The sequence below is a fragment of the Lissotriton helveticus genome, chromosome 11 (genome assembly GCF_964261635.1).
Source record: "Lissotriton helveticus chromosome 11, aLisHel1.1, whole genome shotgun sequence".
In the NCBI taxonomy this organism is placed as follows: Eukaryota; Metazoa; Chordata; class Amphibia; order Caudata; family Salamandridae; genus Lissotriton; species Lissotriton helveticus.
Window position 1 is genome coordinate 536925121 of NC_136072.1, and position 15496 is coordinate 536940616.

General features: G+C 44.1%; 1 protein-coding gene across 2 annotated transcripts in view; it reads left to right on the forward strand.

Moving 5' to 3' along the window:
- KAT6A (lysine acetyltransferase 6A) overlaps positions 1-12930 on the forward strand; it is a 1535407-nt gene extending 1522477 nt beyond the window's left edge. For both annotated transcript variants that reach the window (XM_078666232.1, XM_078666233.1), the window contains one exon: positions 9335-12930. In XM_078666232.1, coding sequence (XP_078522358.1) covers positions 9335-11880 — 2546 coding nt within the window. In that variant the 3' untranslated portion in view covers positions 11881-12930. The remainder of the gene's footprint in view (positions 1-9334) is intronic.
- Positions 12931-15496: the final 2566 nt, after the last annotated feature.

Consider the following 15496-nt stretch of genomic DNA (forward strand, 5'->3'; position numbering starts at 1 on the left):
TTCCACAGGCTCCATCCCTCAGGCATCTCCCATCTGGGACTGGTACTGGCGTGTTCAAAGTTTCCAGGACCATTGTTGACCCAGCAACAGGAATTGCCCATGCTGTAGATCTTCAAGTTAATGCTAGCTCCTTCTGGAGCACTTTCAGGCCCCAGACTTTCAAGGTTGGCACCAGTCACTCTCCGACATGTGTTCCTTTACCGTTGCCAACAAATGCTGCAGGGCCTTTTCCTGGTTCTTTGCTGACAACAGCCTACGTTCTATTTTTGCCACACCAGTGCCACCCACACCATAACTAACCCAGATAGTGCCTGTTCTGCATCTTGACCCAACTACGGCTAGACCTATGTTGCACTATGACATCACCAGAGCACTGTATCCAACATTGAAAGATCCACAATCTTTCCCTTAATGGGAGTACCATAAGAGACTAGAGACCCTGTTGAGCTCCGATTCGATGCAGTATAAGTGTCATCCGAACTTATCACACAGTGATGCCGATAATGAGAAGGCAGATAACTTGCTTTCCCCTCAATGCACAGGTGCTGAAATGTATATGGACTTCTATTTATGCTAGTGGATTGGACACTTCTCCTGAGACTGAATTAGAATCCACAGATTAAAGAGTCTCCTTTGTGGTGGTTGTTTGCAGAGCAGCTGAAGTTACTTGATTTACAGTTCGCTACGGTTCAAGCAAAAGTAAACTTGTTAGATGGAAATTTTAAAGCCTGGGCCTGCACGTCGGAACCTTTGCTGCCTTTCTGTTAGACCCTAACACATACTGTAATTAATGGCTGATTGGATGAAGCTGTGCTCGGCTCCCTCAGTCAGTTTAGTGACTAATCAACAAAGGCCAGCCCCTGGTAACCTGGCCTTTCTCACCCAACATACCACCCCAGAAAGCTTAGTGGTCCAGGTGTCCTTGATCATGGTCAATCCAAATGGGCATTGATGCATTTGGCCCAAAAATATTTTTCTCCTCCTGTTTGACGCTTAGGTTACTAAATGTGGTCTGGCTAATGGGCCATTATAAGCATACTCTTCAGGACATGGCCCTCAAGATCTTGCCAGCTGTCTGACGAGTTCAGAACAGTCTTTACCCTAACAGTTTAGGACGGGCAGGATTCTGCCAATTCTGTGTATTGAAGGCCGACCTTGACACCATGGACTGTGTTGGCTTTAGTATCAATTCAGAGTCTATTTGTAGAGTCTTGAAGCTCCAGTTCAGCAGCCAGTCCAGACTTTTCACAGCTCAGAGGATGTGGTGGTTCCCAGGTCATTGACACCAGCAAGGGCAATAAGCTTCCATCTCGCCACTACAACAGCTACCAAGCTACCCTTTCACGACCATACACAGCCAGTATGGGGGTAGGGATTCGATTTTTCCTGCCCATCGGGGAACTGCAAATTGATCAAAAAGAATATGACCACTCTGGCACAACTGTGGTCCTCCTTAGGGACATGCCCTTGGCATGATTTGCAGCCAAGCTGGGTCTTTATGACTTGTGGAGGCACCATCATCCCGAGCACAGAGGCTATTCATATTTTACCAGGACTCAAAGGGTCTTTTCCAGGATTGGCTCCATATTTGCCCCAGCAGGTGAGGTAGACAAGGCGAACTACTTGGCATGGGCATTATCTGATCACTTGCCTCTCGGGATCACGGTGGGTGTGAGTCATCGCCTCCAGGGTGCAGGCTGGAAACTTAAGGCATGGGACATGCAGGACCGTGAGGTTGCCTGGGAGCTCCAGATAGATTCAGAACTCTACTTCAAGGAAAACAAGGGTTCAGTGGACTTGGTAGTAGTGCTCTGGGAGACCTATAAGGAAGTCCTTCGAGATAGGGCACACAGCATAATAGCGCGCAAGAAGCGGAGAGAGACCGTGGAGATAGAGGAAATTGAGCGCTAGATGATAAACCTTGAGGAGTTCCCCAGGGCCCCATCAGACCTGTAAGTCCGTGCAAAATTGAGGAGCTCTGTACAGAATACCGTGATCTGGCGCAGATGGAGGAAGAGAAGCAGATGTTAGCCACAAAACACAGTCTGTATGATGCCGAGGGCAAAGCTGGCAACGTGCTTCATTGGTTGAGCAAGGCAAAAGTAGAGGTCAGTTTGGCGTGGTGTATCATCGATGAATCTGACGCTGGCCTCTTGACAGATAGGGACATAACAGAGGCTTTTGCAAGATATTATTTATTGTTCTATAGGGCACGCCCGATGGCTGATGCCAAGTGCATCACAGACTACCTAGGCACATTAAATATGCCAGTGGAGCCCTCTGAGGGCTGAAAGGCACTTAAGGAGGAGCAGATCACACTCACTAAGGACCAGGCTGCAATTGAGAAACCCGGGAGGCTCAACAGCCTCCCGGGTGAATTATTTAGGAGCTATGCTGTGCTTTTGGGGCTGTATTTGTTGGAACTTTTGCGAGAGGCCTGGGACAAGGGGAACTGCATCCGGTCTGTTAAGCCGAGGGGTCCCGCCGCCGTTTTCTACCCCCAGGGAGGACCATTGCCTTTTTTCAAGCTGCCTATCCTGCGATGCCGCCGTGAACATTTGTTCACGAGCATCTTGCCGTCCCTTCATTGCCTTTGCCACCAAACTACCGTTCTGAGGGCCGACTCTATCGCCAGCTTGAGGTGCTACACTATTTCTGAGCCCATAGACTTCATTTGGAAGCTGTTATTCTTTGAACCGTGACTTAATGCTGTAAATCCGGGAGACCTTTGTAACAGATTTTTGGACTAATTCTTGAGTTTCATTTAGTTTTTCGTGAATTGGGACCTCGACGGAAGCTTGAGTATATTCTAGAGGGCTGATACAAGTTTCCACTTGCCATCAATATCTTCATAAAGGGCTCCTCCGCAGACAGACTTTAGGATATAAGTTTTGCCAGCCACGATTATAATTAGGACTCTTTCCCAGGATTGGGTTGTTGGATCTTGAGAGACCACGTTTATCCATATTACCTATATCTTGCGCCCTGATGAAGGAAGCTTGTACTGGCACTGTTCCGAAACGCGCGTCGGCGCTTTTCTTGAATGTTTTTGTTTGAATGTGAATGTGTGTATTGGTATGGGTATGAATTCTTGGTCTGATTGGACGAGTGAGTGAATTGTGTGCCAACATTTTTTATGCTCTTTTTTTGTCCTGTGGCTGCTTACATGTGTTTTTTATGATATTTTCAAACAAAATTATGATAAAGAAATGTATTGTGTATTAATGTATTTACTTGAACTGATATATTTTTCTACGTCAATAAAAATAAATATTTGATATTATTCTATTGGTTCCTTTTGGGCTTTTCCTGTAGAGTTCAAAAAAATTGTTTTATTCCTCCCTGTTCTGGGAACCTCCCTTTCATGTTTTTCTTACAAGGGGAACTAGGACCTGATCTACAATGTACTACCATTGCTGTGATCCACAAGAAGGGTAAGCCGGCAACAAGCTGCATCGAAGTGAAGGTGCTGGCCACGATACTTGCCACCAGGCTTCTTACAGTGGTAGTCCAGCTCATGCATAGAGATCAGTCTGGCTTCATGCCCAGCAGGTCTACCAGTCTCAACCTGCGTGAGTTGCAAAATTGAACATCAGAAGTGCACCACAAGGAGGAACCACGTTTTATTGTTCGCATTGGATACCGAAAAGGCCTATGATGCAATCCACTGGTCCTTCCTTCACCAGACACTGAAGAAGTTTGGTTTTGGCCCTAACTATAGGAAGTGGATAGCGCTACTATCCCAGGCCCCCACACCAATGGTGAGGGTGAACAACACCTTTTCATCGACATGCCTTGTTGAGATGGGAGAAGAAGAGGGCTGGCATTTGTCCCCCCTGTTATTTTCCCTCACTTATGATCCCTTGGCATGCATGGGGGTGGGGGTGGGGGGGGGGGGAAATGTCTTGTTTTACATGGACGATATACTGCTATATGTCCTTGAGCTAGTGGCAACAATCCTGGCCATCCTCCAGACATTTGAGACGCATGGCACTTACTCTGGCTATCACATAAACTGGGGTATGTCAGTGCTTTGCCACCCTTATGGCCCATTTAATTACCCTCCCCTGGAGGCTCCAAGTGGAAACGGATGGTTTCCAGTACTTGGGCATATATGTGACTCCTCACAGGCAGATGTGCCTGTTCAGGCTCCTGGGACAGTAGTATTGAATTTGTAAGAAGAGGCAGAGCGCAGAAGTGCGCTGCCCCTGATGCCGTTGGGGAAGATGCCCTTCTTTTAATTATGATCACGCTCCTCAAATGTGTGTATATGTGCCCTGTAGAATGCACATTATGTATCCCCTGAGGCTACGATTGCCAAATTAGAGCGGGATCTGAGGACTTTACTGTGCAGCGTGGTGCACCCCATATTAGCGCTTAAGACACTTTAACGAACCCATAGAAGGGTGGGATCTCTCCCCTAGATGTTAGAGCCTACTGCTGGACAGCACATATGGTAGCTATAAACAATTTGTTGTTCACGCCACATATAAGTTGGAACGAACTCAGTTTGTCACACAGTCACATTTAAAAAAAATAGTGTATACGATTAGGGAATGCTCACGTAAATTCCTCAAGTTTGGGGAACTAGCTAAAATATTATGCTCTACACCCCAATGAGGATGTGGCGGATTCTCCACTGGGACACCAGTCGAAGTATGTACCGCAATGTCATTTAGGTTACCCATACATTTTATCCTTCCTTGACGCCGTTGCTTGATGCCATGTACTGAACCTGTGAATGCGGATATTTGCACTGTCCTCCCTCCCTCCCGCTGATATTGTACTAATGTTCCAGGTGCGGGTTGGCACCCTTTGTTTCTGTTTGCTCTCACATAATAAAATATATATATATATATATATATATATATATATATATATATTTATCCACGCTCCTCTACACAAGCAACACGAGTCACTCAAGTAGCGGGTGCTGTTAACGCGGCGGTGTCCCGCGGTAATAATGACAGCTCCAATTCCTCGAAAAATACCCAGCCGGGTCAGAATAATACAGCACTCTCGGGGTTTTTTAGCTTTGCAGCACGGGTTTATTTAAAAAACAAACGCGTTCCGGGAGAAACTCCCTTCGTCAGTGTTTACAGTTGAACGCATTGCGCTGCTCCATTATATGAATTCAATCTGGGTAGTTACAACAGACATAGGACTACTGTGGCCATTGATTTTTACGTGCCATCTTTGAATGTGCATTTAGTTCACAAAGATACTGTTTTTCAAAAATGATTCTTGCCCATAACAAATCATGCCGTGTATCGGCAGAACATGCAACTTAAACCATTCTTTACGAAAAACAATTCATAGTATTCTGGCAATCGTAGACCCCTATGTGCACTAATTGCCTGTACATAATTGTTCTAAGAAACGATTTACTTCCCATTGGGACATCGCACTAAACAAACGATATCGTTGAGATATAAAGTATCCACTTATGATTTCTATCTTGCCGTGTATCGGCATTTGCAGCCGCATCGGCCGCAGAAAATCTTAGGACAATTTAATATCTCCAGGCAATAACAGCATACAATATACCCAAAGCTCTTAAATGCCCCTTCAGAATCATCTCCAATGGTACCTCTTAAAACAACAACTGTCCAAAATACATCAAGGATTCAAAATACTTATTAAACAGTTCATACTTTGATGTTTGTCATGCCCCAGAATTCGCCACCTTCCAGTTATTAAAATATGGGGTTATCCTAAGTGAGATGCCATATCTTCCCCCATGTTCAAACCTTCAGGCGCTTTAGTCTCTAGGTCAATTATATACCTGGACTCTAATCTTCTGAGGGTCTGTAATTTGACAACTGACACATACACTGCCTTTTATTTTTCGAGTTTGTTGGACATGTACCATTGAGAAATATATTTGCTCATCACCATACCCATAAAGATATTCACTCACCCAAACAACTGTTAGAACATGTAGTTTTAACTTCATATATCTACTGAATCAACTATTCACACATCTTTGGGCAGTCACACCCCCCCCACCGAACCACACACACATTCACTCTCCCATACAAATACTCCGTTAACTAATCAACAACTAATATAGACTTTCACATAGCTAGTAACCAACTGGAGAACCAGTTTACACAACAACTGACAAAGTGATACAGATATTCACACAGTTTAATCACTATCCACTATGTTTAGTGAGACACTATAAATTGGTAAAGTAAACAGTCAATTACACCTCTACTAAATCCTCCATCCAAATATTTATTTTTATATATCCACTCATTCTTCAATGCAAATTGCTATATATATAATGCATATTTAAATAACGAAGCAAACCACATTCACTGGATGATGTCATCAGTGATGTCTCAGTGATGTCATTTGAGGTGTCATCAGTGATGTCACTGACCATGTGATGAATGATGTAATATGTGACATCATCAGCAGTGGATTGCGGGTGCGCGAAATATAGTTAGTCCAACTAACTATATAGGAGCAATTTCAATGGTTTTTTAAATGCTAATTCCTAACTATATAAGGCCTGAAACCTATGGTTTTTTCAGTGAATTTCAAAGGTTTTTTATATGCTAATTCCTAACTATCTAAGGCCTGAAACCTATGGTTCTTTCAGTGAATATATATATATATATATCTATATATATATATATATTAATATTAATATACCCTGCCATTTCTATCATTCACCCCCACCCTCTGGACCCAGTCTGTTCCTCCTCAATTTTCAGTGGGTCAAGGGAGCCACTACTTCCTGTCCAAGAAAGACAGAGGGGTTAGACTGATTTTGGATCTTCACCCCCCTGAATGCCTTCCTATTTCAGAATTCTCACTCTTTCCCTGGCTCTTTCTGCCCAGAACCCAGAGGACTTGATGGTATCATGGGATTTACTAGTCATATACTTTAATGTGCATGCCCTGCATTCCCACAGACACTACCTTCGGTTCGTGCTGGGTTCTTGGGATTTCCAATTTGCCAATCATCCACACCTCTTACTTTTGAGTGTTTAGGAAAGTGGTGGCCCTGGCATCTGACATCTGGTTGCTGGAGATTGCATTAGTGCAGTCAGTCACAAACCACTCCAAACAACAATCACCCTTCTTTCATCCCTGGGGCTTTCCATCAACAAGCCAAAGTCCCATCTGATGCCTACACAGAGGATTCCTTTCATAGGGGCCATCCTGGAGACTATGGCTCTCAGAGCCTTCCCACACTCACAATAAGCCCTGAACTTTCGGGCAGTAAACATGATGTTTCAAGTTCAGTACTGGGTCTTAGTGAAGGCTTCTTGAACTGTTGTCCTCGTGCAGTCTTCTGGTTCCTTGTGCTTGCTGGGACATGCAGGCCTTGCGATGGAACCTCCATTTGCTGTGGGTGTAATACTGAGGAATGTTTTTTGGACAACATCTGCATCTTGAAGGAGAAAGCCCAGGACCTTGAGTGGCAGCAAGTGAACACCAACCTGTCATGATGAATACCATTCTCTCCACCCCTTCCAGAGGTCACAGTAGTGGCGGATGCATCATTTTTCAGTTGAGGCGGTTGCATCACACTTCCACGCACTGCAATTCATCATCCCTTCTGCCTTTTTCCCTCCTCCACATTCCGGTAAAAAAGAGGCTACACCAGCGTGATCTGAGGACAGCCTTACGTTTTTACATAGAGCGCACAAGAGTAATACCATGTAGACTACCAGTTCTTTTTGTGCTTTGCTGGTGCGATGAAGCTTACAGTGGTGCAGAAATCAACCCTGTCCAGGTGGATATTCTGTCCATAAAGACGTGCTATGCCCTGGTCAAGAAGGAACCCCCTGAGAGCCCACTAGATTGTTCCACTCGAGCCAAAGTGGCCACAATGGCGTTGGCGAGGGAAGTTTCAGTCATAGACATCGGCCAGGCTGCATGGGCCATGCATACATTCCTAAAGCACTGCTGCCCAGACAGTTAATTTTGCAGAGTGGGTTAGTTTGGCTGCTTGGTTCAGCAGGACTTTTTTGTGTGAGGCCACTTTTCAGAACCTCACCTTTTGGGAGGTCCTGCTTGGGTATCTATTCTGTTGGTGAAAACATTGTGGTTAGAAGTATCTGTCGGAAGAACTAGTTGCTAACCTTTTATAATGCTCTTTCAGACAGATATTCTATCCAACTACAGAATCCTTACTTCTCTCCGTTCTGTGCATTAGACTCTTATATCCATTAAAAAGGTCTCAAGTTAATTTTGACATACTGTCACCACCAATTTGTCATGATTGTTCCACATCTGAGGGTGCATAGGAGTGCAAAATAAAACTGGGGTCGCTGCCTAAGGGTGGCACTTTTTTGGGAATAACTATATATTTTTGGAATCTGATGGCAGCACCTCCCAGCAGTTCGCTGTAACGATTGTTGAAAATCTGGATCCAGTCTGGCTCCTTTGATTACTCTACAGGTGAGGATCTGCAGTTAGATGGAGCATCCACTAGAAGTGTTACCGTAGGTAAGTAACTTAATCTGGAGGGAGGTGACCCTTGCCTCTTACGCTGCATCTGTCAGAGCAGAAAATCCTTCCATTTGTGCCCCAGCTTTTCAGTGGGTATTCTCATCTCTCTACGCTTGGACCTTTCATTGGTGTGCATTTTCATTATTGTCTATGCCAGTGGGGACCCTTTTTACTTGTTTCAGACAATCCTTACAGCACCTTTTCCCCTTCACACACTGGCTTATAAGTGAAATTCCTTTTCCCTATGTGCTCTGTCGTGAGGAGCATCCTGCTCCAGCAGTAGTTGTCATTGCATCTCAGCTTGTCAGTGAGGAACCTTACCTGAACCTGATTAGTTAGTAGATGATGTACTCCAGAACCTGGGCTGTTCAAAGGAGGTTAGGCCTCTGTATGAGTAGTACTTGCCAAAGCGACCCAACAAGCTTTGTCATCTGTTATAATCAACATGCAAGAGATGACATTGTGTTGTGTGCATGGAGCGCGACTGTCACAAGTGTGATCCTTTGTCACAGCTTGTGACTGTCTCACTCTATGTCCAGTGGGATCGAGTTATTTATCTTGTGTCATCTTTTGGATGGATGGAAGCCTTGGGGAGTTATGTGTTGTTGGGCCGTTACGGCATTCTTGTATTGACCCCTGAGCTCACAACATGCAATAAATCTCTCTTCAAGCAAAACGCTTCTTTGTGCATTTATCTTCCCTACAATTGTAGAGGAGTAGGTTGGCTCTGTCCTTTCTCCCTTATTCTCGCTTTTTCAGAGAGAAGAAAATGCATTTTCTGTTAAGATACTCCTAAATGTTGAATGTTGTTGCTTTGATAGTTATAAATTGCTCACTTTGATCATGTGTTTTTTTGTTTTAGAAACACCGATTCTGACACCCATCTCTGCACTAAGATCCCAAGATGAGAAAGTCAGCCTCCGAGAGCCAGACACTTCTACACCTGTGAAAAAGAAGAAAGGTTGGCCAAAAGGGAAAAGCCGGAAACCAATTCACTGGAAGAAACGACCTTCCATGAGCAGCGAGCTTCCATCAGCACCATCTCCATTTCTTCTGACTCAAGATGAACAAGCAGAAACATCAACTGTTTCTAAATTGGTACGTAGACCAAAGGGGCAATCAAAGGAAGATCTTCCAGAAGAAGATAATGGAGACATATCTCCTACAAAAGAAAGTAAAGAGGATGATTTTCTTCAAATAACTAAGGTGGTTGGAGACAGGAAAGAAGAGGAAGCTGCAGCCTGCAACGTTCAGACAGCATCTCCCTTGGACAGCTGCAGCAGCAGCCCTTTGGCAGATGATCAAGAGCACGAGGTTGAAAAAGAGGAAAAGGCAAATTTAGTTGAAGAGGAACAGAAGGCCACGGAGCCTGTAATAGAGGAAAAGCTGGAGGCATCGCTACTAACCCAACAAGAGGACCATGATGCAGACGATGAAGATGATGCTCACACAGAAAAAACACCTGTAGATGATCAGCAGTCTCCTGAAGGAGTCACAGAGGAGTCTTCTATCCACAAGTCTTTTTTAGAGAACAACCTGCAGAGCAGTAGCGAAGAAGGAAAGAGCAAGGTTGGGGAGGAACAGGATTCTGAGGAAGAGGAAACTTCCCACAATACCTCTGTTGCCTCCGAGCGTGCGCTGGGCTCTGAGGAGGAGCAGGAGGAGGAGCGGAACGATAATCAGAAATGTATTGATTTGAAAGAAATTGAAGAACATCCTCATAGTGAGCTTGATCTGGAAACAGTGCAAGCTGTGCAGTCTCTGACGCAGGAAGAGAGCAATGAGCATGACGAGGTGTATCAGGACTGTGAGGAAACTTTAGCCGCTTGTCAGACTCTGCAGAGCTACACACAATCTGATGATGAACCTCCAATGTCCATAGTTGAAGACTGTCAAGTGTCTGAACATAACAGTCCAATTTCATCAGTCCATTCTCATCCTAGCCAGTCTGTTCGCTCTGTCAGCAGTCCCAGTGTGCCTGCTCTTGAAAGCAGTTATACACAAATCAGTCCAGACCAAGGTTCCTTGTCGGCACCTTCTATGCAGAACATGGACACTAGCCCCATGATGGACGTGCCTTCAGTGTCTGACCACTCCCAGCAGGTAGTAGACAGTGGGTTCAGTGACTTGGGTAGCATTGAGAGCACTACAGAGAACTATGAGAATCCAAGCAGCTATGATTCCACAATGGGAGGCAGTATCTGTGGCAACAGCTCTGCACAGAGCAACTGCTCCTACGGGGGATTGTCCTCTTCCACCTCACTTACACAGAGCAACTGCGTGATAACCCAGCAAATGGCCAGCATTGGCAACAGCTGTAGCTTGATGCAGCAGGGTGGTGGCCCAACCCCTGCCACCTGCAACATCAAGTCACCTCAGAACTGTGTGGTGGAAAGGCCACCAAGCAACCATGGCCCACAGCAACCACCCCAGCAACAGCCACAGCCGCAGCCCCCACCCCAGCAGCAGAAACAGCAACAACAGCAGCAGCCCCCACCTCAACAGCAGCAGCCGCCCCCGCTTTCACAGTGCAGCATGACCAGTAGCTTCACTCCAGCACCTACAATCATGGAAATTCCTGAGTCTGGGAGTGGCAGTAATATCGGCATTTACCCGGGCGATTTTGGTACTGGTGGCTACTCCCAGCCTTCGGCAACGTTTAGTTTGGCCAGGCTGCAGCAGCTTACCAACACCATTATGGACACCCATGCCATGCCTTATAGTCACTCTTCTGCGGTGACATCCTATGCAACCAGCGTTCCATTGCCCTCCCAAGGCCTGGCTCAGCTCGCTCCCTCACACTGTATGACTGGGGGGCCTCAAGCACAAGCCACCATGACTCCTCCACCAACCCTCACTTCGCCCTCCATGAACCTCCTTCAGTGTAACATGTCTGCATCCAGCTTGGGCATGTCCCACACTCAGAGGCTGCAAGGCCAAATGCCTTCCAAGGGACATATTTCTATCCGTTCCAAGTCTGCACCTCTGCCCTCTGCAGTCTCGCACCAACAGCAGCTCTACGGTCGCAGCCCCCCAGGTGTAGCCATGCAAACAGGGGCTCCCCGCACTCTTGCCGTCCAGCGTGGCATGAACATGGGTGTGAACTTGATGCCAACGACCCCATACAATGTCAACTCTATGAATATGAACTCTTTGAATGCCATGAACAGCTACAGGATGTCCCAGCCCATGATCAACAGCAGCTACCACAGCAATGCGTCATATGTGAACCAGACGGCACAGTATCCTATGCAGATGGGGATGATGGGTGGGCAAGCCTATAGCCAGCAGCCCATGCAGCCAAACCCCCATGGAAATATGATGTACACAGGGCCCCCTCACCATAGCTATATGAACACGAGTGCAGGGCCCAAGCAGTCTTTGAATGGGCCCTATATGCGCAGATGAGTCTTTGAAGATGCAATCAAGGAACATTTTATATTGACGCTCCCGAGACCCCATTCCTGTCCACTTCAGATAATTGCAGTAGATTTTGTGGATTTCTCGTGTCCTTAAAGAGCAATCTTTTGTTTAACTTTAATTTGTTTTTTACACAGCCTGATCTGGTATTTGTTTTTTTGTTTGTATTTTTTGGTTGTTTGGGTTTTTTTTGGTTTGTTTTGTCTTTTTTGTTTTTTAATAGTTCTCAAAACATTTTTCCAGTGGGATCTGTTTTAAAGAAAACAACAAAAACAATAGAAAATAAATGTAAAATGTGCACATAAACTTTTAATTATTATAGAAAAACTAATAAGCCTTACTACAAAGAATACAAGGAAACAAAACAAAAAAACCCAGACAGCAGAATTTGTGTAAAATTTGAAATGTCTATTTTGTATTTAATTTTTAATTGTCTGCCGTAGTTCCCCTCCACTTATTCCTTTACCAGTACCTATTCTTTGCACCACCTACTCCAAGGTGCAGACTGTGTTTTATTGCCCTGGCTTTTCTTTCCTGCTGAGTTCAGTAGGAGGCACTTATTAAGCAATGAGAGAATGAGCTTCCCCCAATCCTTTTCCCCCCAAATACCCTTAAAGGGTCCCCTTTATTAGAGCCCTGGCCCAGGAAGCACTTTGTAAAATTGTTTGCAGAACAAAACTGCAGAGTACTTAATCAACTTAACCGAGTAAAGCTCTGTCCCAGTACAGATCTACCACACTGTATACATCCTTCCCTAAGTACAGTTCTGCCTTGTATAGCACCATGCCCAGTAACCCGTCTTCAGGTACGCTTTGGCTTCCAGTCTGCCCTTCCACCTCACAGCTCCACTTTACTATAACTCCTCTACTGAACGGCTCTGCCTTAGATCGGTTTTGCTTAACCACTGCTTGTCTCTCATTGCTGCTTCCGGCAGTGTAAACTCCACCCTCCAGTTTTGCTTTGCCTCAACACATTTCTTCTTTTGTTACTTATCTGCCCCACTTCATCGCTGCCCATTAAATTTTTTCTTCCATTGTATCTCCACTCCAAGTTCATTTCTACCCCAAGTTCATCCTTTATTTTATTAGGCTATGACTGTAGGGAAGGACCAAAACGACACAACATCAATTACTTTTTTTTTAACTGAGGTGATCCCTTTCTCCTCTGCTATTCATCATCTCGTCTTATCCAGCTTAGCCCCTTGTATACAGAAAAACATTTATTCATCATTCTCTCTTTTTAGCTCTGCACATATGTAGTGCTCTATTCTGCACATGTTCAGGTCTGCGTAATTGCCCACTTCTACCCAGATTTTGAGTTCCACACCTGTCTAGATCAGCCTCTTGTCCAGCTTTGCAGTTATGTCCAGCCAATCCCTTTTACCACTTTACATCTGCCCAGTTCTGGTTTTCTAGTACATACAAGTTAACCTGCAAAGTTTTTTATTTTTTGGTATAATGTTAGCACTAGTCTGGAACTCGAAAAAACTTTTTAGTCTCATGTAGTGTGGTTGACATACATCCCAAAGAGTTGCACAAATGCTGCATCTCTACAGGCTGTTTCATCAGTCTAGCCATATGTAATCACCCTCATTTCTTCATGTCCCTAGCTGCTTTTTTTAAAACTTCGTACAGCACTTCTATGAGAAGTGCTACCAAGTTTCATATTTTTTACGTGGGCTATAGTATTATCTGTTATTTACAGTGCTCAGAAACATCAAAACTGTGGTAGGAAGTGAAACATAAACAAATAATAATAAAGACAAGAAATACAAAATATATATATATATATATATATATATATATATATATATATATATATATATATATATATATATATATATATATATATATATATATATATATATATATATATATATATATATATATATATATATATATATATATATATATATAGCACAATAACACATTTCCTCAGTTTCTTTTTCCATGACACATGCAGCAAGACTCCCCAACTATTAATGATCAGTAGAGTTAAGAAAATGGTATCTAAATTACATTTAAAAATTTGCGGGATGCTTAAAAAATGAGATGAGACCAGTGCCACAATATGTGCGGCCAGGTTTTCCACCACAAAAGGGTCTTTCATGATGACTATAAGTGGTGTTTGATAACCTTTCATGCCAGCCAAGATTACAAATCTTGTTTTGTATTCAAGGATTGGGTCCCAAGACATAGAAAGGCATGATTTGCTTGTTTTTATTGATTCAATGGGGTGAGCAATCATTATGTACTCCTATTGGAGCCCTTTGTGAATTTGCCTCTCTAATTGCATAAAAATACACATTTCAAGGGAAAGACAAGATCTCTTGCTTTATCTGCCATTGTGTCACTACATTGGAGCCTGGAGATTTTCTCAAAATAGATTAGTAATCTGTCTGTTTGGCATTGGCTCTGTCATGGCGGTACAAAAGGGGTGGTGATGGACGGAGCATCTGAACCAATCCTAAACACTCACACCCAGTCAAAAGATCTGGGTTTGATCCATCACCGCTCTTTAGCCCACTCTGACGTGAGTCCCTTGCTCACTTTGCCACTGGATTCAAGCAAGCCGGGCTGAAGACGGCTGGAATGCCAGAAACCGGTCCTCGGAAGCTTGTTTCCGTTCCAGGGAAGGCATGGCTTGGCAGTTCGGGCTGGACTGTTCCCATGAGGCACAGGGTCAGACTGATTTGCATATAGCCATGTCTGAACTGGGGTGGCAGAGTGGACTAAAGAACTTTTGACTGGGTGTGAGTGTTTGATTGGTTCTGATGCTCCGCCCATCGCCACCCCCTTTTGTACCGCTCTGTCATGTCCAGTATGATTCAAGACAGGTGTACCAATTTAAAAATGAATGAGACCGCTGATGAATCAAAGGCTGAAACAGAGTCCTGCTGTGGAACTTAAATGTCATCACTGTTATGTTCTGTCATATCTCCAGCCCCAGTTCGGTTAGAGCTCTTTCTAAGCTTTCAGGCATAATTAAGGTGTTGTGAAATTGACCATGTGCAGCTTAGAGCATGCAGATTACAGTGCTGAAAGAGTTTCATGCTGCAGCAAGAGATTTGACAGATAAGCCAGGGAGGAGGAGTCTAAAATACTTAAGTGGCTCTGACTACTATAAATTGCAGTTTGATCATCAGGGGGCCTAAGAATTGCTAGACCTGTACATATATATTGCGGATATAATTGGTAGCCTGGGGCAAAGTATTCCTGGCACAGGAGAAAATCAGAGTCACTTTGAGATTTTCAGGATAATAATTCTGTGTTGTCTAGATCAGGAGTCTTCTACTTTTTCTATAATAACTACTTTGTATTAAATAAAACCCTCCTGAGCTATTAATAATAATAGTGCTGTAATAGTGACCACATTAGATAAGATTACATACCGCCATATGCAAGAATACCAGTAGTGATCACCTCAGTGTATCAGGAGTGGTTGCCAGCAATAAAATATAAATGTCAATGTAGAATGCCTCAATGTGGATAATACATTTTAACAGCCATAGCTGCAATGCCTCCTGCACCATATTATTAATAGGGTTCCTCAAGGCAGCCTGTTAGCACTCAAATATCAACTTAAAATATATTTTGAAATTCAA